Source organism: Erythrolamprus reginae, chromosome 3 (genome assembly GCF_031021105.1).
Source record: "Erythrolamprus reginae isolate rEryReg1 chromosome 3, rEryReg1.hap1, whole genome shotgun sequence".
In the NCBI taxonomy this organism is placed as follows: domain Eukaryota; kingdom Metazoa; phylum Chordata; class Lepidosauria; order Squamata; family Dipsadidae; genus Erythrolamprus; species Erythrolamprus reginae.
The window spans coordinates 153,168,908-153,191,581 of record NC_091952.1 but is presented as its reverse complement, the minus strand read 5'-3'; the positions used below and the strand labels follow the sequence as shown (position 1 = coordinate 153,191,581).

The 22,674-nt window shown below is 38.1% G+C and overlaps 1 protein-coding gene across 1 annotated transcript in view; it reads right to left on the bottom strand.

Annotated features, from left to right (window-relative positions):
• Positions 1-22,632, bottom strand: part of LPCAT1 (lysophosphatidylcholine acyltransferase 1) — a 55,904-nt gene extending 33,272 nt beyond the window's left edge. The window contains exons 1-3 of the mRNA XM_070747043.1: positions 22,118-22,632; positions 8,784-8,926; positions 3,881-4,095 (exon numbers count right to left, since the gene is read on the bottom strand). Of these exons, the coding sequence (XP_070603144.1) occupies positions 3,881-4,095; positions 8,784-8,926; positions 22,118-22,267 (508 nt within the window). The 5' untranslated portion in view covers positions 22,268-22,632. The remainder of the gene's footprint in view (positions 1-3,880; positions 4,096-8,783; positions 8,927-22,117) is intronic.
• Between the last annotated feature and the right edge of the window lie 42 nt (positions 22,633-22,674).

Sequence of the window (22,674 nt, the reverse complement as noted above, 5' to 3'; positions counted from 1 at the left end):
CTGAAGTCCAAGTAAATTAAATAGACAGCATTCCTCTGGTCCACTAATTGTGTCACTTTGTCAAAAAATGCAACAAGATTAGTCTGGCATGATCTGTTTTTGACTAACCCATGTTGGTTTTTGGTTATTACTTTGTTTACTTCTATGTGTTTGTTGATTCGTTGCTTGATTATCTTTTCCAGAATCTTCCCTGGTATTGAGGTCAAGTTAATAGGTCTGTAGTTTCCTGAATCTATTTTTTTCCCTTTTTTGAAGATGGGGAAAGATAGTTGCTAAATGACTACCTGTTTCCACAGAACTATCAGGAATCAAATAAAACATGTTACTTACATATGTGCAGCTTTTCCTCCTCTCATCCTCCCTATTGCCTATGGAATATATTGTTAAATTTGCATACCATATTCCATGACTCATTTGCTAGACAATTTTATTGTATTTATTTATAACATCATGGACCTGCATGGTATTGTTTTACTTGTGAAGCAAAAGAAAAATAGTTGTCTAGTAAAATTTTCTGTGCTTTCAAGAGGGAGGGAGTAGGAAATCAGACAAAAGATTTTCTGAAAAAGGGGGTGGGATAAAAAGGAGGGGTGTCAAACTGGGGACCCATGGGCCAGATGTATCATGCCGCAAGGCACACCTACCTCAGCTCCACAAAGGGGAGGAAACATAATGTCACATGACCTCAATGGGATGTGGCAAGTTTAACACCTGTGAGCTAGAGTAGGGAAGGTTGGTTGCCATCTTTCACCTGAAGCTCACCTTCCAATGTTGTTTATAAATAAAGCTGAACAACTTCTTAGATGCTATCTTTAAAATACGGAGATAAGGAAATACAAGTGTCTTGGTAGGTTGATAATATTGTAGTTATTTTTCAAAATTTTCTTTGTTTAGGATGCAAATTGACTTTACCTATCTGCTTCTCTCAGGTAAGTAATCCAGAGCTACTTGCTCAGCAGATACCTTTTCCAAATGATTGCTTGTAGCGTTACTATTGCTACAGTTCAACTAAAGATGTGAGTCTAAGGCAGAATTTATATTGTCAAATGTATTCCAAAAATGCTAGCAAAAAATCCTGTCAAAACATTTATTTTTGCATTAGTCTTTTTCAGATATTCCTCACCCTTGACAGCACATGAATGTCAATGTGTTACCAATAATTTCCCTCAATTTAGTTAAACATGTTTAAGCTTTTGGTGTCAGTTAAGGAATTATTAAGATGTGAAATTCCATTCGTGCCTTAAGAATGCTGTTTAAATTATTATTCATGTTTACAGGCAAGAGCCTGATTTTGAGGAAAACCCCCCAATAAAATATAATATTTTCCATTTCCACAATAGGCAAATAAGTGTTACACTCAAGATGCTGGGGTTCAACAATATTCAACAAGCTTTTGGGGGGCAGCTATCTTAGCAATTTGTAGATCATCCTGAGCAATATGTAATAATTGCCTTTCTGATAATTTGATTCCAGTTGTAACTACAAATGTTGCAAGCAAGCTACCTGAAATAAAAGTACATAGCAATTTTAAATTAAGAAGTCTAGTTGACTCCTGTATTTATATAATCACTTAAAAATGCCAAACAAGTGTCATCACCCAAAATAATTATCTGAATTCACAGTCTAAAACAAACACTGATTAAGAAACAAACAGATAACATACACACATTCAACAAAATACATTTTAAGTAATATACTACTAACTGGAAAACCTTACAGGCAACCTGGATTCCATATGGTTCATTGGAAAATACAGTAAACCAAATATTTTCAAGTATTTTTTTATCCAGGAAGAACAAAAACACTCTGATGCTAATTAAAAGCTTTTTTCCTGAAAGATGCCTTTGTGGTCTAAAGTAGTTAGGGAGCCTCTACAAAAAAAGCTGTGCTGAAAGCCTAGAGTAGAAATAGTTCATGCAAAAAAAGTATGGATAAACTACTAAATGTGGTTATTGTAGAAAGTATATGTGATCATTATGGATTACCGCCAATTCCAAATTCTCTCTGCAACCAAATATTCTCAACTTTCTCTGAAACAAATCTTTGGTCTGAATCAACAGAGGCTCCTTTAGGAGATATACTTTCTCCCATCTGATTGTCATATGGTAGGTAAGCTAAGATTAAAAACTGAGATAATTATGGAATTCCCTAAAAGAACTCCCGAGGCTTGCTAAAGCAAGTATAAGTACTATAAGTACTTCAGTCAGTAGAGATGTTTACCATATCATGAAGCCAAGTGCACTCCAGGCAAGCCATAAAAATAAAGTATATACCAGTAGGTATAAATAGAAGTTGTTTAGAGGGGACTATTTTCCCTAGCCTTAGTGCTAAGCATGACACCATTTGCAGTTTAAAGTATTACAGTTTCAAGAACTGGTGCAATAAGATAGAGTCATGCGAAAAAAATAAGAATATCTTATTGAAATGTTTGATTTTATCAATATACAAATATTTGATATTTATTTCAACAATATTGATAAAGGGGATGTAATTTATCATGCATTACTTACATTTTGTAATCCATTGTGTAAGTTAACATAAATCAAATTTCACATGTGAAAAGAGAAAGTACACAGCTGTACTTATTACCTCAAATATTTAACATTAAAATCAGGTGCACAAGATCAGGTGCAAATGATTAGAAAATCATCAAACAGGAGCTAGTAGGAATCTGTATAATTGAAACTTCAGATATTTTGTTTGATTTGCTCTTTGTTTTGAAGTGTGTATCACTAATACCTATCTCTAAAGAGCTCTCTGAGGTCTTCAGAAAGGAGATGATAGATGCCTATATGTCTGAAAAGGAATTTAAAAGAGCTTGCCAAACAATTCAACATCAATTATTCTACTGTTCTTTACATCTACAAGTGGAGGATATTTTAAACAATTGCCAACTTGCTGAACTTCAGAACAAAGCACAAGGTGCTGAATGAAGTCTCTAACTCAAATTTTATTATGCGACTTTCTTAAATCCAATTTAACTTTAAAATTAACTAATTTAAAACCCCAAATTTATTTCTTATCAATCACTCCCATTAACACAGCAACCATACATTTCATTCATCAGCCAAGGACAGCCCCAAGCCTGATGGCACAAATGAGTTTTCAGACTCTTGCGAAAGGCTAGTCTGAATCTGCGAGTCTATAGTATGCTTTCTATAGCTATGCTGGCTGGAGAATTCTGGGAGTTGAAATCCATAAGTCTTAAAGTTGCCAAGTTTGGACACCTCTGGCATATACCATATACAGTATTAATTTTTGGTGAATAAATTATTGCAAAGTCATTTTTCAGAAGTTTTTTGTCCAGTTATATCACTTTTATCTGTATATACTATTTGAAATGACAAAAAGCTATATCCAAATATGTTTAAACAGGAAACATAGTTTACATGGAGCATATTTACCGTACTTTTTCACATGACTGTAGTTACAAAGAGATCTTGGAATAAATGGTAAAACAGTATAAGTAACTTCAACAAATACTGTATAATTGAATCATATTTTTCAGAAGTTTTATCAACCCTATGGCATTCTAAGCCTACTTGAGTAGAATAGTGGTCCTTGAAGTGATTTGTTAACACACTCTTTACTTAATTAATAATACATATGCCAACATGTTGAAGCTGACAACTAAGGGGCTAGTTAATAGATTCTCAAAACCTAAATATGACCCTGTGAGAATGACTCATATAGTAACGATGTATTTACAATATTAAATATTTTACAGGAGGGCCCCAAGATTTTCTTTAAAATTCGGTTCTTGATATTCAAAAGGTAATCAATAGCTTAGCTTAGTTGTATTATGTTTAGAATAGTTTTTCAGTTACCAAAACTAAATGCCATCATCTGAATATTACTTGGAAGATAACATTTTACTTACTTCCCCACACAGGAATATCTTTGCTTTCAGCTTTCATAACAATGGAAGCCATAGTCATTGTCACTGGTATTGCATCAAAATACGATGAATGTGGAGCCAGGGTCAGAATTGCTGCTTCAGTGGGCAATGCCTGTCTGCCCTTTACATTTATCCAATGAAATCCACCAGCAAGCCACATTGTCCTCATAATTGCCTTCAGCAAGATATCAATAATTCTGAAAACAAGTGGATACAACAGATGCGAAAGCAACCTTGTTATTTTAAAATAACATGCTAAGCTTTACTAATTGACAAAATATTTTGAATATATTAAAAAATATAAAGTTAGTCTTTCTTGAGATAATATTTTTAAATTTAAAGCATTATACTATTATGTCAGATAATTAAAAATTATTTAAACAGTAAAATGTGACATACCATATTTTTGGAGTATAAGACACACCTTAGTTTTGGGGGGGAAAACAATGAAAAAACAAACCTGCCTGTTTCCCAGCAATTTGCTTCCCAGCAACCAGCACAGATGATATACACTGTTTGCTATGTATTTTTGTGAATGGGTGTCTGACCCATAGAAACAGCAAAGAATTGGAGAAAAGTACATTATGGTAGTATAGTAATGCCAGCAGGGTTTCTTAAATTTAGTCATATTAATTCCTCCCAATTATTTAAATAAATCTACTCCAGACATGACTAAGTCAGAGTTTAACTCAGCTGCCTTATCTTAATATTAAACAGGATGCTACATTTCAGATTACACTTTTATAAATCCTGTTAAAATTGGTATGGCACTTTCTAGAAGTATAGTTGTTCTATACTATTTAAAAGAAGATATAATAGCACTGGCCCTCTTCAGATCAAGCAATTATTTTTTTAAAAAGTCTTTTAAAAATAAGTCTAATAATATGAACATTCTACAGGCATTTATTGTTATTGACTTACCTGCTTGCAGCAAACAACAAACAGCCAGTTTCAGCACAGTCTGATTAGCACAAGAAAATAAAATTCTGCCTTGCCTCTCCCTGCCAGCAATTTGCCTCCATGCAGCTTTAGTTTCACTTTCATTTTAACACGTGGGCTTGTCGGCAGCTTCAATCAATCAGCTGAGGGTCAGGAGGCATATAATCAATGGCATGTACTAATCAGGCTCTAGGCTGCTTACTGCAAGGAGGTAAATTGCTGTGAGGCAGAGACCAAAAGGTGGGGATGGTTGAGTGGAGCTACATTCGGTGTATAAGACGCACCCACGTATTCATCCTCTTCTTGGGGGTAAAAAGGTGTGTCTTATACTCCAAAAAATATAGTATTTGCCCAGTGATTCCTCTGATTGGTTTTAATATATAGATTTCCAAAGGGAGATGGTTACAGTAGATCACTATAAAACAAATTATTACGACCTAAGATAAATTAATGATGTGTAAATTTGGGAACCAACAATCATGCTTGGCATTTAAGTAGCATGCCAAGGCATCCAGTTCAAAAAAATAAAGGACAAGTCACAGAAATGGTGGCTTTATGACAAGCAACTGATTTAAATTAAATGACAATTGTTAAAATGCTTATTACTTATGTTCAAAAATTGGTGGCTTTGTAGCAGAAGGTTTCACTGTCCTCATATCATTCTCTCAGAATGGTCTGATTTGGAGATTATTATTATTATTATTATTTATTAGATTTGTATACCGCCCCTCTCCGAAGACTCGGGGCGGCTCACACAGTAATAAAAAACAAAATAGTAATGGTACTATGGAGATAGTTTATTGCTTTCTAGAAATGATTATTCCAGAACAGAAACACCCCTAAAGTTTTTAGGACTGCAGGCAGTCTTAAAATATCCAGACTGGACTAAATAACTGCTAAATCAATCCTGCTTTTCTCTGATTTTACTATTCACTTTATCACCTCCTTATCCAACAGTTCTAGAAACCATAATCAAGTCTCCTCTGCATCCAAACAAAATGACTGGGAAGGTCAGGAAAATAAAAAAGCCAAGTTTCACAATCAGATGAGCTTTATGAAGTCTATGGAATAAGAAGTGAATGAATTTCTGAGCCTCTCCTAGTCAAGGTTGACTCAGCTTTCCATCCTTCCAAGGTGGGTAAAATGAGGAGCCAGATTGTTGGGGGCAATATACTGATTCTGTAAACTGCTTAGAGAGGCTGTAAAGCCCTGTGAAGCAGTATATACCATATTTTTCGTAGTATAAGATGCATCTTTTTCCTCCCTAAAAGAGGCTAATTTGGATGCATCTTATACTCTGGAGGTTTTTTTCCAGCCCTAACTAGCTGTTAACTATCTTCCCAGCTCTCATTGTTTCTTTTTGCAAAGATGTTTTGCAAGCTCTAAGTCTTTCCAGGTTTGTTTGTTTTTTTCCCTTTAACTTGCTCCGAATAAGTTTCTTTCTAGCCCTAATCAGATGCTAACGATGTTCCCAGCTCTTATACGCTTGCAAGCTCTTTCATTGTTACTTCTGTGAAGAATGTTTTCCAAGCCCTAAGTCTGTGCAGGATTTTTTCCATTGCTCTACTTGCTCAGAATGTTTCTTTCCAGGTGCTAATGATGTTCCCAGCTCTTACTGGCTTGCAAGCTCTTTCATTGTTATTCTTTCCGAATAAAGTTTTTTTAAAGCTCTAACCAGGGAATAAAATAATGTGCTCAAGCTGACCAGACTAAGGACGCTAGCCAGATGAATATCTGGTAAGCAGATTCTTTCCCCTATTTTCCTCCCCAAAAACTAAGTTGTGTCTTAGACTCCAGTGTGTCTTATACTCTGAAAACTGCAGCAAGTCTAAACACTAATTGCTATAGTATCCATTACAAAAGTTCAATCAAAGCAGGCAAAACGTATCCTTTCTATGACAAATTATATTACTATGGAACCTCTTTGTTAATTTGTCAGCTGAAACAACAACATTGTTGAGTTCCTTCCCTCTGAAAGCAAAACTTTGATTAAAAAGAAAAGAGAAGTTACATTTTTATGCATAATAAGCTTGGCCACAAAGTATTGTCTAAAGGTGAAGGAGTGGGAATCTTCACTTTAAAATATGTTTCAATGTGTATATGTCAGAACTAGGCATTTGACCAACCTCTTTTTCTTTTAAGATAGTATGACAAAATACTGGGACAATACAAGACTATTTTCTATATTATTTCTCATATGACTAAATGTAAAAAGTATGAATGAGGAGAGGCTAAACTGTTCAGCAACTGATAGATTTTGATCCAATCAGATGTACCTATGTTAATCCTGGTATTAACATTGCACGGCAGAGCACACACATAAATACTTCCAGAAACAGCAGAGCTCTCAAGAGCTTATCAGCATTTTCAGTAGCTCATCTTCAAGTTTAAAAAGGAAAGTAATACAAATGCAATTTAAGTAATTGAGGAAGATTCTACACTAAAAAATAAGTAGCACTGTAGGATGAAGTTATTCATTGTAAGCAAATCTATCTTAACTCTCTATTGCCTGATATATGAACTGAAAAACACCATTGAGAAGGGGGGAGATTTTTAGCACACAAGCTGAGAAACACCCATATTAAACCATCAAAACTTTTGTATTTTATGTGAACGTATTACTCCAGAGGCAATATTTTAGGGCACAGTACAGCTATTCCAGCATTATGTCTTTCACCAATTTTCTGAGACAAGTTAAGAAAGAAGAGTGGGCACCCAAGACGCTGTGTGTGTGTATGCGCGTGCATGCGTGTGTGTGTGTGTGTATAATGCCCTATTATGGAAGTACAGTGGTACCTCTACTTAAGACCTTTTCTAGATAAGAACCGGGTGCTCAAGATTTTTTTGCCTGTACTTAAGAACCATTTTTCTACTTAAGAATGGTTTCCTGCCATTCCCCATTTAATCCTGCCATCTCGGGCTTTTCTGCGCTGCCAGAGGAGCCTTTCGATGGCGCTTAAGGAGGCTTTGGCAGCCCACAGTGAACAGAGCATTTTCCTTTCTCTGGGTGCTTGGAGAGGGAATAAACCACTTTGCTGTGGTGACTCCCTCACGCTCCCCCCTATACACCCAGCGCAAGGTTGCCTCCCGGAGTGTCTGGGCACGGAAAGGCAAAAGGGGCACTCATCTCATCTTCTTCCTTTGGCAGCGACTGTCCTCCTCCTCTTCTTTTATTATTATTATTATTATTATTATTATTATTATTATTATTATTAATTAAATTTGTATGCTGCTCCTCTCCGTAGACTCTGGGCGGCTCACAGCAATAATAAGAACAATATACGGTAACAAATCTAATAATTAAAAAACTAAAAAAAACCTTATTTAAAATAAAACATAAAATATATAGGCCAGGGGAGATGTCTCAATTCCCCCATGCCTGAAGGCAGAGGTGGGTCTTAAGAAGTGGGTCTTCTTCCTCCTCCTCCCACCCAAATTCCGAGCTTTTATTTCTTTCCTAATCAGTTTGCACGCCTTATTTGCTTTTACATTGATTCCTATGGGAAAACTTGCTTCTACTTAAGAACGTTTCTACTTAAGAACCTGGTCATGGAATGAATTAAGTTCTTGAGTAGCAGTACCACTGTCTATTTTCTCTTCAGCAAATTCATTTTAGAGTACTAACAAAAAATAAGTATTTTAAATTACTGATCTAAGAGTTGCAATATGTGTAGGCTGGAGGCCACAATTCAGTTTCTCATGCTTGTTGAAGGCTACATAACTTCATGCTTTTGGAAATAAACCTCTCCCATCCTGACTGTAATGCTACTTACATTGAAATAACATCACTGGAAATTATTGGCATATTCTGGGGCTGGGTTAGTGGGAGGGTGAATAGTAAGTTCCTGGGAAGTTGAATGGAGCCCACTTGGCTCATTACTGTCTTATACTATACCAGTTAAGGCATGGCAAGAGATACTGGCAAGTAAAACAGATAACAACTTACTTTCGCCACCACGATAGAGGTTTTTCTAGCTGTTTTTCAGCAGATCCTATTGAGGCAATGAAGGCAAAAGGCCAAGCCAGCAACATCATAAACGCAGCAAAAAACAGCCGGATAGGGAACAGGGTCAAGGTCATGAAGACAATCTGCAAAATTAAAAGCATTCATTTCAAAGGATTTGATTTGGACACAAGCCAAACAATATTTGATTGATGAGCACATAAAATAATTCACAAACCTTTCTTCCTCTCTCTCTGGTATATGAATTAAAGCTGCTTTAATTTGTGGTTCCAAAGCTTCATTTTGTACAGATGGGAAAAAGTTAAAGTGACTAAAAGGGGCAAAAAATTATTTGCAATTCTAGACTAAGCCCCAGTGATAGTTATATAAAATCCTGTCACATTCTTATATATAATTTAATTAGCATGGAAGAGCATTTATAATTAAATAGTGGGAATAGTTAGAGATAGTCTATATCTGAATTTTGTCATAACACTCTATTGGTTGCAGAAATTGACTAACAACAATGCTTTTGCATATAACATTTAGCTTTCACAGCACAGAAAATCATAATTGTTTAATATAGGACCAAACTACATCATTCATGAATTATCCGTAACTCCCTAACCTACTTTGACAACTGTAGAGCACTCCTAAACTGCTATGTTGTAATCTAGTATCAGCATTAGTGCCATATTCCACAATAATTTTGAGAAAAAACACCCATTTGGTCTTTAACCCTCTTTTTCCAGGTTTCAAAAGGGAAAGGGGTATTAAACACATCTTTAACTATTTGGTATGTCAAATTTGGAAAAGTCTCATTGCTATACTACGGCTGCATATTAAGTGAAATATTACATACTGAACGGTGGAAAAGCATAAACTTGCATCCAATTCTCAAAATTTCTCTAAACTAGTTCCAATGTATCAGAACCTGTGCCCTGCTTTGCAGGTGAACTCACAGCCAAGGGATGTATACATAATCTCAACTGTTTTAATTCTTTGCTTCACATTTTTATTCTGATCTTCTATCAAGAAACTCAGAGCGATCTTGAGTATTACTTAATGGCTCACATATTTCATTTATTTCAATGTCTTGTGAATTACATATCATCAATATCAAATGCAATTTTGATCCAATTTGCAACAAATTTCTCTTCCTTTTAATGTAAAGGAAGGAGTTTTCTGCAATCAAAGCTGCATCAAATTTTGCCTGAAACTGGGCAACAGTCAAGTGGAAACCATTCGGAAGATTCAGATGGCTTTTGGTGACGATGCTACGGGCATCACACAAATTAAGAAGTGGTACAACTGGATTAAAGATGGCCGCACATCAGTGGAGAGCAAGCCACGCTCCAGTCGGCCACCAACATGCTGAAATGACCAGGTCATTGCCAAAGTGAACGCTGTGGTGATGCAGGTCCGTCATGTGACTATCCAAGAAATTGCGAAAAAGGTGAGCGTCAGCACTATTTTGGGTCATTCCATTATGACCAAAGATTTGGCCATGAAGAGAGTGGCGGCGAAATTCGTGCCGAAGCTTCTGACAGCGGAGCAAAAGCAACGTTGTGTTGAAGTCTCACAGGACATGCTGGACTCCACAAAGAGTTACCCCAACTTCATGAGCACCATAATCACTGGTGACATGTCCTGGGTGTATGGGTACAACCCGGAAACCAAATCCTAGTCATCACAGTGGAAGCATTCCACGTCACGAAGACCAAAGAAGGCCCACCAGGTGAGCAGCAACATCAAAGTGATACTGCTTTCTTTGACTCCCGCGGTGTGGTACAACATGAGTACGCACCAGAGGGTCAAACAATCACCAAAGAGTACTACAGGGATGTCTTCGTGATGTTGTGTGGCACAAGAGAACAGAAAATTGGAGCCTCCATCACGACAATGCTCCAGCACATTCCTCGCACTTGGTTCAGACTTTTTTGGCAAAAAAACAGACTCCTGTTTTCAACAGGCTCCTTACTCTCCTGATAGGGCCCCCTGCAACTTCTGGCTGTTCCCCAAACTCAAGAGGCCATTGAATGGAACGCGATTTCAGACAAGAGAGGACATTATGGCTGCAACGACAGCCGAGCTAAACTGCATTCCAAAAGAGGCTTTCTCGGAATGCTTCCAACAATGTCGGCACCGCTGGGAGAAGTGTGTAGAGTGCCAAGGAGACTACTTGAGGGTGAATAGGTATGCCAGGTTTTTTTCCCTGGCTAAAGGTTAGATACCTTTCTAACAGAACTCGTATACACTGTTTCACCTATGCTGTTAGTTACTAGTGAAAGAGCACTGTCTTGAGTCCCACATATCATACATTATTATCTGGTGGGGCCCAAGATGTTGACCTTTGCTGTTGCAGAATCTGCCTTCTGAAACACCTATATCTGTCTTCCGCAAAATTGGCATTTCATAAAGCTGCAGGGTTTTTGTTGCTCTCTGAGTTTTGTTGGATTTTTGCAGATGTTTCATTACAAAAGTAGGTAAGATCATCATTTGCTCTCATTTTATATACCAGTGGCTTGCCCTGTCAGTGTTGGTGGGTCTGGTTTTGGTGGTTGTTGAAGTGGTTGTTTACTGTTATCTTTTTTGCCTTGATCGATGGTTCTTTGATTGGGGTATTGTTTACTTCTTGATTGTTAGTCTAACGTTAATCTTGATAATTAATCTCTGCTCACCGAGCTCTGATTGCCGGTAAAGAGGTATTTTGCTTCCCCCCTCCACTTTTGGCTTTTTGATTCTCTTTTAAATGGTATGTAGACATTTACGTGCTTGCTGATGGCCAGTTTATCTGAGTGCCAAGTGCTAGCATTTTTGGACATGCTTTATCTAGGATATTCATGGTTTCCCAGTTGAAACTATGGTTAAGTCTGTCAATGTGTTCTGCAACTATGGAGTTTTCATGTTGTCTTCTGAGGCTAGCTGGTGTTCATAGATGTGCTAGTTTTCTGCCTGTTTGTGCTACATAGTGGCTATCATAGTCTTTTCATTGTATGCTCTAGAACAGTGGTTCTCAACCTGTGGGTCGGGACCCCTTTGGGGGGTCGAATGACCATTTCGTGGGGGTTGCCTGAGACGCTGGGAAAAGACAAATTTCTCCTGGTATTAGGAACTAAAGCTTCTATTCTAGCATCTTGGAACAATCCGACCAATCAGGTTTTTAAAGTGGGGGCATCTCTCTGACCTTCCTGCCAATCAACTTAAAGCTCTGTTGGGAGAATTGGCGCTAGACTTATGGTTGGGGGGTCACCACAACACGAGGAACTGTATTACGGGGTCGTGGCATTAGAAAGGTTGGGAACCACTGCTCTGGAATGATTCCATTTTTTTCTTCTGTGACTGTTGGGTCTTTTGGCCTACTTAGGATGTTTCAAGGGATTTAGTTGGTTTGTGCGCCGGATGATACCATGTGGTTCTAATGATGGTTTCTGAGATGTTTTTGTGGCAGTGTTATGCTTTTTACAGCTTGTGCTGGTTGTGCTATATTGGGTTGAGTCAGGCACCTTTTGATTAAAAAAAAACATCTTTTTTGCAAGATGTTGTATGTTTCCTTTTTCTGATGTTTTGCAATGTTTTTCTAAAGCCTTAAAAACAGGCGGGATTGGGAGATTGAGACCTGTAAAATGAAAGTTAATCTGGCACCGTTGTGAAAGGGAAGCCATATACCTTGTTTGAATAAATAACAAATATATTGTGCGTCAGATTTTCAGTTTAAAAGGAATATACAGTTTGATCATTTTTAACAATTCAATTTACAAGAGCATAATCATGAATCATCTTATATTTGAAGCAGAAATTCATATCACAGAAAATTTAATTACCATCTCTTTACTCCCTGTTTTCCCCAAAATATGACATCCCCTGATAATAAGCCCAATCGGGCCTTTGAGTGCATGGCAATAAGGCCAAGCGCTTATTTCAGGGTTCAAAAAAATATAAGACAGAGTCTTATTTTTAGGGAAACACGGTACTTGTAGATGGGCTTCTAGAGATTAATATCATTTGTTGCGAATACAGTGATCCCTTGATTAGCACGGTCTCGATTAGTGCGAAACGCTGCAACGCGGTTTTTCAAAAAATATTAATTAAAAAATACTCCACGGTTTTTTTGCTATACCACGGTTTTTCCCACCCGATGACGTCATACGTCATCACCAAGAGTCACTTCTCTGTCTCTTTCTCTTTCTTTCCTGTCACTATGCTTCAATCATTTTCTCATTTCTCTTTTTTCTCCCCTTTTTTCTATCATTTCTCTCTCTCTTTCTTCCTCTCTCACACTCTCTTCCTCCCTTCTCTCTCCCCCCCTCCACTTGCCCACGAGAAGAAAAAAAGCAACCTCTGCCGGGCAGCTCCCCTTGTGCCCCCGCTTTGTGCCTGCCTCTTTTGGGGATTTCTTTTTCTTTTCTTTTTTGCGCTGGCAGCGGGAGCTGTTGGGGAGGGCTCTGCCGGGAAGGCCTCTCAGCTGCAGAGCCGAATGGGGGCGGAGGCAACAGCGGAGCCCGGCGCTGGGGCCATGCGAGGCTGTTCATCCAGGGGGGCGTGGACTGGCAAGTCGCCCTCCTTTCTCTCTCTTTCTCAAGATCGCTTGCCGCTTGCCGCTTGCCTATTGCAGCGAAGGAGGCGAAGCAAGGCTCCAAGCTGCAAAGCGGCAAGCGATCTTGGAGTTTCCCCTTTGCCTGGGCGGCAGGAAGACCAAGGGAAGGTTCCTTCAGCCGCCCAACACCTGATCCGCTCCGCAGCGCGGCAGCAGCGAGGAGCCGAAGATGGGGTTTCCCCTTTGCCTTTACCCCATCTTCGGCTCCTCGCTGCTTCCGCGCTACGGAGCAGATCAGCTGTTGGGCGGCTGAAGGAATCTTCCCTTGGTCTTCCCCGCCGCCCACACGCAAACTCCACCATCTGCGCATGTGCGGCCATGAAAAAAATGGCGCACATGCGCAGATGGTGGTTTTTACTTCCGCATCCAGTATAACGCGGAAATCGGTTAGCGCGGGAGGTCTTGGAACGTAACCCCCGCGCTAACCGAGAGATCACTGTACAAAGTAATTTAAACAAATAGTTAACATTGTGATATTAACATGTAAGTATTAGCTAAAACTACGAGACAGCGCTGAATACTGGAAAAAACTGACTGGGTATTGTTTTGCTATACTTTTATTAACTAAAACTACCAAAAAGTACTGTAACTGTATTTGTGATCATTTGCTTGAAGTTACCACATTAAAATTAATATATGAGGGGAAAAGGACCAATTTGAAAATATTTTTAAATCATGTCTGTTAGAATAGAATAATACAACCCACTGATATAATTGTTAGAGTGTAAGTAGTTAGTGTTCCAATAGATTCTGCAACAGCTCAAGCATTGCAAACAATACTAATTTCCAGTTTTACTTGTCTTGAGTTGCGGGGAAAAATACCTTGCAATAGCAGAGATAACCACAAGAGCACAAGCATAGCTGAGAAATGATCAGCTGTCCTGAAGGTTTTCTGTCCTACTATCTTTTTATAGAAAGTTAAAATTAGAACTGAATATTTAATTTCAAGACTGAAGAAATGAGTGAAGGTAGAAGGGGAAATAAATTTATGAAAAAGGCAGATGAGGTAATAATGGATATGTTTCAGCTTTGACATCTTATTTTTCATGTTGCCCTGACACCTTTCTTAAGGTTCATCTATGTCCACAACTCAAAGAAGATGGTTGCTATTATACTGTATTGTTTTCTTTAGATAACTATTTTATCCTCTCTTACAGAGCCAGCCCTTGAATTAGTTCAAAAGGATTTTGGGATGGCATGCATGTGTTTCGATTAAAACCAAGAGGCACCAGAAGAGTTGTGGATTTCACTGTTGCACTCTACGATTCTTACTCATTGGCAAAGAACTCAACCATTTTTCTTCAAATAGGAGACCAATCAAACAAAATTCACATACTAATCCTCTGAACAAGGGGGGTTCTTCCACAGGCAAGCACCAGAGACCATTGCTGGCAGCTTTCAACATAGCAAAAAAGAAGAAAAACTCTTTTGCCATGACATGGATATAAAATTCTCACATTTAATCTGGATTCTGTTTAATAACACAGACACTGTTTATGGGCTTTTTGCCATTTGGCTGACTCCTGTTGAAGAAAAATGCATTCTTTTCACATCAGCAGAGCTGCTCTTAGATATCATAATCACTGTGCTATTCTTCAATGGTAAGACACCAGCAGATGCTAAGTAGTAACTGTTGAGAATTATTCTTATTCACTGTTTAGTAAAACAGTGAACACTACTTGTACTTTAACTTTAGGTTAATAAGCAGCAGAGACTCAAATTGAAAATTTATTCTTAAATCTATTAGATTTTCAGTGAAATTTGTTGTTACCTAATAGACCAGTAATTTTAAAGTGTAGTAGGAACAATTCAAATACAGTAATTATGGATTATCTTTGATGGTAACTAAATGTGTAGAACAGGCCTGTCAAATTGGTGGCCCGTGGGCTAGAGGCATCATGCACAGGCCACGCCCACCCTAGCAAAGGCAAAAACATTGCAATATATCGCAACACATCATGTGATGCAATCAAGCTTGACAGTTGTGCCGTAGAGAGAGCTGTAGTTTATATAGTGATTAGGCCACCAGGCTAGAACCATGAAACTGTAAGTTCTAGTCCTGCTTTGGTTACAAAGCCAGCTAAGTGACCTTGGGTCAGTTGATTTTTCTCAGCCCTGGGAAGGAGAGAATAGCAAACCACTTCAGAAAAACCTTACGAGGAAAACTGCAAGGACATGTCCATATAGTCTCCAAGAATTAGACACACAAATGAAAGGAAGGAGGAGGGGGGAATCTCTAGATCATATATCAAAGAACACAAATAATATGATAGAACATTACAGATGGATTATCTTGCAAATAGAATTATTGCATGCAAATTGTACCAAGATTCATTGGATAGCTTTTGAGGAGACAAGAGGATTTCCAGGCACTAGTAATAGCAGTTAAAGTTGAACATCCCAAAATACTTCCCCACAAATTATTACTCTACTGGAAAAAGAAATACATAATTACAGTTGCAAATGAAAACTGAACTAGCCATAGCAAAAACAACAACAACAACCCCAAAAACAGTGAATATTTTATTGCATTTTTAAAAAGAATACACGTAAGAGACTACACTTAAAATAAGCTGATGAGAAAATAAAAATAGTCTTCAAGTCCAAACTGAATTCCTGTGACTTCATAGACATAAACATTGTTATCTGCCAAAAATATGGAAGTGATTTGTTATTTTAATTTTGGAATGATAATTATGTTATCCAATGTATTTTAACATAACACGTATTACATATTCAGGAACCCCATAATTAATTGCTTTCAGTTTTCCCTTAATATGTCTATAGTTGTTTAAGTTTGTAAGATGTATCTTATTCTAGCTGGCCCAGTGTTTTGCTCAACAATCTTAATAAATGACAAGTGTTACGTTTCCCACTGTACAATTTTATCTCTAGACCCATTTTATTCTAGATGTTTCATTAAACAACTACTTTAATACCATGTTAAATATAAACAAATGCACAAAGGAGCTAAAACTAAGGATTTGGTTTAATTCAGCATAAATATGACAATTTTCCAATGGAATTAATGGAATTTAAAGAGATCTAATTTGTGCAATTTCAAGATTATATTAAGTACTTCTCTTATCTGGTGAGGACTCATCAATTACAAACCACAAATGAGAAATATGCTATTTAGATCTTGATGATAGGATGACTATGAAGCAATATGGTTCAACAAAGACTTTTTTAAAAAAAGAAGTGAATAAAATCTAAATTTAAATCACTTGAAATATCTTCATTCCATAAATACCAGCTCTGTATCTAAATTAGCAGAAAACCACACAATCTGAAAATTACTCATACCTATATTCCCCATGTCTTTGCCTTTTCTGAAAAGCAATATCCACCTCCCCCCATCTTGTATTACATCTTTCTTTTTTTATTAACAGCTATAAAAACAGCTGGGTGAGCAAGCAGAAAAGGTGCAATATAAATGAAAGGCAAGCAGTTTTGCAGCTGATAAACCCCATTAGATGATTTATTTCCTGGGTTCAAGGAAAGAGAAATAGGATCAGCTCTCAAAAAACAATTACGTAGAAAAAAAATCTATGCTGTGTTAAACTTTATGAAACATATAGAATTCTAGGGTTTTCCCCATGCAAATTATAATTTTTATCACACCTTCATTATATGATAATTTAAGAATTCAAGGTGAAAAATATACCTAATATTCCTGTCTATTTTCCATATAACATTTCTATGAGGTGGGTTGGGCTGAGAGTGACTGGCCTAAAATAATCAGTGTTCAGAGTAAGTTAAAACTCACATTCTATTGCTTTCTAAACCAGCTGGTTCTCTTAAAACTTGTACATGCCTAAAACTCTTAATTTTTGCTTCTAACTAGGAAAAATATATTTGTAGTAAGAGTAACAGGAATTGAGAAGAGAATCTGCTTCTTATAAACCTGCTACTTTGTTTCATTTGTTATTTTTATACTGTTTGTTTATTATACAAACAATAAGGATTTTTAAAACACTCAAAAACATACATATGACAAAGAACTAGTGCTTACTAAATCCACTATTTTACTGAATTTTACTTATGCAAAGATCAAGTGATGAGATTCCCTATAACCCCAACTCTCCAAGTTTTACACTGTAGGTTGTAAAAGGAATATAGAGCAAAAAATCTCTCTAATCTACATAGATTTTTCACAAATAATCTGATTTGTTTGATTTCTGGATATGATTTAATCTGTTGTATGAACCCAAATGGGGATTGGTTAGTAGCTTTAATTGATTTGTAAAGCTAATTGTTTCTTCAGCAAGACATGATTAAGCAATAATTTTAATCACTGTGTCTTGGGTTCAACATAACTATAAATCCTGGTTTAATGCTAGCTGGATGTGAAAGGAGAGGAAGCAAATTAATTTAAACCTTTGCATGGTCTACTTAACCTAATACTGATAGTATCAAAACATAACTTAGTTTAAAAAACATATTGCATTTGTCAATTAATATAGGACCTATGGCATGCATGCCACAAATTGCACGTGTAGCCCTCTCTTAGTCACACGAGCTGTTGACCAGCTCAGCTCCACTGCACATGTGCAGTGCCTTCCGCCAGGCAGCTGATTTTCAGGTCAGACAAACTCATCTTTTCTCCTTCTGCTGCCCATGCCTTCCTAGATCTCTGAAGATTCCACCCTAGCATTGTTTGGGCTTTTCCCACTCCCAACTCCATTTGGGGAAAGAGGTTTTTCCCTCCCTATTGTGTTTCCAAGCATTCCATCAGGCTTAGTCTGATGTTTCACTTTCTCTATGCCTTAGCACAAATGGGGAAAGCTGCTGGCAAAGAAAGATGGATCAATGACAAATCATCATTGATGACTGGGATTAGACAGGTCTGGATGGACACATTTTTAATTTCATGCATAATTCTGGAACTAGCAAGGAGGGCATAATAAGCATATTTTTCTATTTGCACTTTTATTTTTTAATAATTCAATTTTAGAAACATAGAAACATAGAAACATAGAAGTCTGACGGCAGAAAAAGACCTCATGGTCCATCTAGTCTGCCCTTATACTATTTTCTGTATTTTATCTTAGGATGGATATATGTTTATCCCAGGCATGTTTAAATTCAGTTACTGTGGATTTATCTACCACATCTGCTGGAAGTTTGTTCCAAGGATCTACTACTCTTTCAGTAAAATAATATTTTCTCATGTTGCTTTTATAAGTCACAGCAAAGATTCAAGGAAATCACAAACAATTTTAGCTATCTTGATGAATATTTAAGGAAACTGACAGTGAAGCTAGCATATTTCTTCATATTAAACAAAATGAATGAGAGCATCTGTCTGAAAAGTATGTCTATTCAAACAGTAGTATGTATGTATGTATGTATGTATGTATGTATGTATGTATGTATGTATGTATGTATATATTGTATATATATTTGTGGAAGATGCCTATGTCAATTTCTAATGTTCAAAAAATATATCTTTTGCAAGGGAAGTCAAAATATATTACTGAGTCAAACAAAAGTAGTACAGTACTATATCAGTTTACATGGAGTTTTGTGTAGCCTTTTTATAATTTGACCTTTACTAGTTTCTGTTTATAACATAGCACTAGGCATTTATGCAAATTGCTTCTGTGATTTCCAGAGCACATAACTATTGTACATACAAAATACCCTCAATATTATCCTCTTGCACCCAGAACATTACCAGAATATTGGTGCCATTATTATAAAAAAGGCAAATGGATCAGCGTTACAATCACAGAATTCAATGGTGATGATTTCTACATGAAATATTGCAACTACCCTTGGGTTTTCTGTACTTACTCTGAATATCCTGTATTGTTATTGCTAAAAGAATGTCACAGGAGAACCTACAAATTGTTTAATCCACTATTTTGATGCAAGGTCCTCAATCAAATGTGAGATTACTTCATGTTCCTATCCTTGGAATTACAATTGTGGCTGAAGGTAATAAAATGGCGTTAAAATGACTTGTACAATAATTCAGATATTAGGACATTTAAGCTAGGATTTCTTTGCAACTAAAATTTTAAATTCTTTTAAGAGTTTAAGTGTATAGCTAGTTTAGTTCTGCTGAAAATCAGTGCTGTACTTCTAAGTAATCTTGGTTAACCATTGGGTTTGACATGGATATCCGCAAACCTCAATCATATTCAGTTGCAACAATCCAAAAACATTTTTTATGTTTTAAAGTCCACATGAGAGTAAATACAATTTTAATCTCCATATCTATGGAGCCCAAAATGGGAGAGTTGGGCTTACTGTGTTCACCACAGGAGGAGGGTGGCAAACCTATGCCACCATCCTCCTGTGGTGAACACAGTAAGCCCAACTCTCTCATTTTGGGCTCCATAGATATGGAGATTAAAATTGTATTTACTCTCATGTGGATTTTAAAACATAAAAATTAGCAAGTGAAGGATGCTTCTCATTCTCTTAAATAGGGAAGTTCTTTGTTAAGATAGTAGGGAAACTTTTTTTTTTAATTTTTAATTTATTTATTTATAACTTTATACAAACCCCGCAGATTTGGGGCGGACCTGAAAGCAGAGTTCAATTTTTTCTATCTCTAATAAAAACAGCAAATCCTATATAACAAGAGAGCTTCTGTTCAAAGACACTCTTCTTTAGACTTCTGCAGCACATAATGGGTAGATATGCATGAAAAGATGGGGCTGTTTTAGGTACATACCAAGAAGTATCTCTGTCTGAGATTAACTGGTTTTCCTAGAGCCAATAGATGTACTGTGGATAGTATACATGAACTGTGTTTCTCAAAAAATGCAATCATAGCCAAATGGTATATCTGAGCCTAATATTTTTGGCCTCTCATGCCTAAAAAATAGTATCAAAAAGTTAAGTCTGCTTATTTTGTGAGTTAAAATCACAAGGTTGTAGAAACTGAACTCTCAGTGCTCTGGGAGCCTCTAACTTTAAATGTTAATAATAAATTGGAACCCTGGGGACAGATGCATAATCATAGTGAATGCAGCTTCTGATTTCCCCTTAATATTATTTCTACATGTAATTATTAAAACAGCAGCCTGAAGCGGCAATAATTTTATGAATCCCAACATTCACGTTGTTGCAAAAACTCCTTGACTTTAGTTTTGCCTTCAGCCAAACACTGGACTACAAACAGTACCAAGTATGGATATTCTCAAAGGGAAGGTCTGCACCTCTCATCCTTTGTGTCAGGATTCCCAAGTGCCACAAAAACCTAACAATAACGATAACAGATTGGGGAGGGGGGATTTTTAATGAAAAAGGAGCACAAGGAAAAAGAGAGCCCAAAACAGCAATAAAAAAAATACTGTATAGGTTTGGGGTGGGCTGGTTTGTGTTTTAGAATACCACCTGAAGTTAGTCTGCTTATCTTAATAAGGTTATCTTATGTTATGGGACTGCTTGCTACCTCATACTTCCCAACAGCCAATAAGGGCCCACATAGTTGGACTTCTCTGAGTCCTGTCCAACAAACAATGTCAGTTGACGGGACCGCAGGAAAGGGCCTTCTCTGTGTCGGCTCCAACCATTTGGAACCAACTGCCTCCAAAGAGCCGCACTATCCCTACTTTACTGGCCTTCCAGAAAGCCCTTAAGACCTGGCTTTTCCAGCGGGCCTAGGACTGAGAACATGTATGATTTTTTAAGACCATTATTAGGGTTTTAAAAAATATTTTATTGTTGATATGATAAACTTTTAATACTTGTTTTGACTCTTGTCATTATTGTGAGCCGCTCAGAGTCCAATGGAATTGGGCGGCATATACATCTAACTTACGGGATTGCCTTCTGCCGCATGAATCCTAGCGACTGGTTAGATCCTAGAGTCGGCCTTCTCCAGGTCCTGTCAACTAGACAATGTCACTTGGAGGGGCCTAGGGAAAGAACCTTCTCTGTGGGAGCCCTGGTCCTCTGGAATCAACTCCCCCCAGGGATTTGTGTTGCCCCCACCCTCATTTATGCTGCCAAGCTTGGGGTCATTACATTCCACCCCCTGGCCAATGAATGTATAGTGGGCTTGTTTGAATGGGCATGTGTGTATGCCAATAGGCTTTTAAATTTTTTAAAATGTAATTCTTAATTTTAATTTATCACATCTGGTTTTATATGTTGTAAGCCGCCCCGAGTCTTCGGAGAGGGGTGGCATATAAATTTAATTAATTAATTAATTAATTAATTAATAATAATAATAATAATAATATTAAAAATAAATAACTTGGCTCCATCTACTGGGGCCTTCAGCTTCCTTTGTTAGGCTAATTAAGCAACTAATACCCTTCTCTTCCCACCTTCAGCTGCTACCCTCCCTCCCCTTAACCCTAACCTCAAGGGACAACTTAGATGCAACAGCCCCAGAGCATAGCTGCAGCTAGAATATGAAGGATTCTGACGCCTGCGTTAGTTCCTACGAGGCGAACAATGAGGGATCCCCCCCCCCCCCGCTTAACAGGCAGAGCTATCTTAGGCATCACTGTTTGCACTTTCTGCACGCTCACCTCTCTAATAAAGCCCCGAGAGGTTTTGGAGGATGTCTCACGCGCAGACACGAGCAAGCAACTGCTGCTTCGCGGGGGCGCGCGCACACGCACACTTCTTTGGAGACCCGGGGAAAACCGGGGGGGGGGGGATGTCGGAGGCACCATTACGTATTTTGGGGCAGCTTTCGTTTTGCCTCCCCCCCTCCTCTCCCGCCGGCCTGCTTACACGCGTACCTCCCGCCCCCCCAATACACACCCACCTTTGCTTTCTGGAGGGTGCTGAAGTGCAGCCGGTGCACGAAGGGACTCCGCATCGGTGGAGGGGGCGGCCCGCGTTCTCCTTCTCCGCTGCCTTCCTCCTCGCCGTTGCTTTTACTCCGGGTGCAGCATCCCCGGCCTTTCAGCCGCATTGTGCGACGCGAAAGAGGAGCGCGCGGGGGGGGGGGGCTTGTGGAGGAATAAAAGCGAAGAAAGAAAATGGGCGCAGCGGCTTTACACCCAAAAAAAGGAGGGGGTAAAAGGAGAGGAAAATGTATTTCCGAGGAAGGGGGGGGAAGAGTAAAATTCGGGGTCGCGGCGAATAAATTAAGCCAACCGGGGCTGCCGTCGACAACGTAGTTAGCGGAGGCGGAGGCGTTGGAGGAGAAGGAGGAGGAGGAGGAAGAGATCTGGTCAGCGACCCACCGCTTGGCTCTCCCTGAACCGGCAGGGAGTGAAAGAGGATGCGCGGCTCTGTCAGACGCCGCTACCAGGCTTCGGCTTCAGCCCCGCCCTCAACGAGACGCATGCGCAATAAGCGCAGTGATGGGGAAAGGGA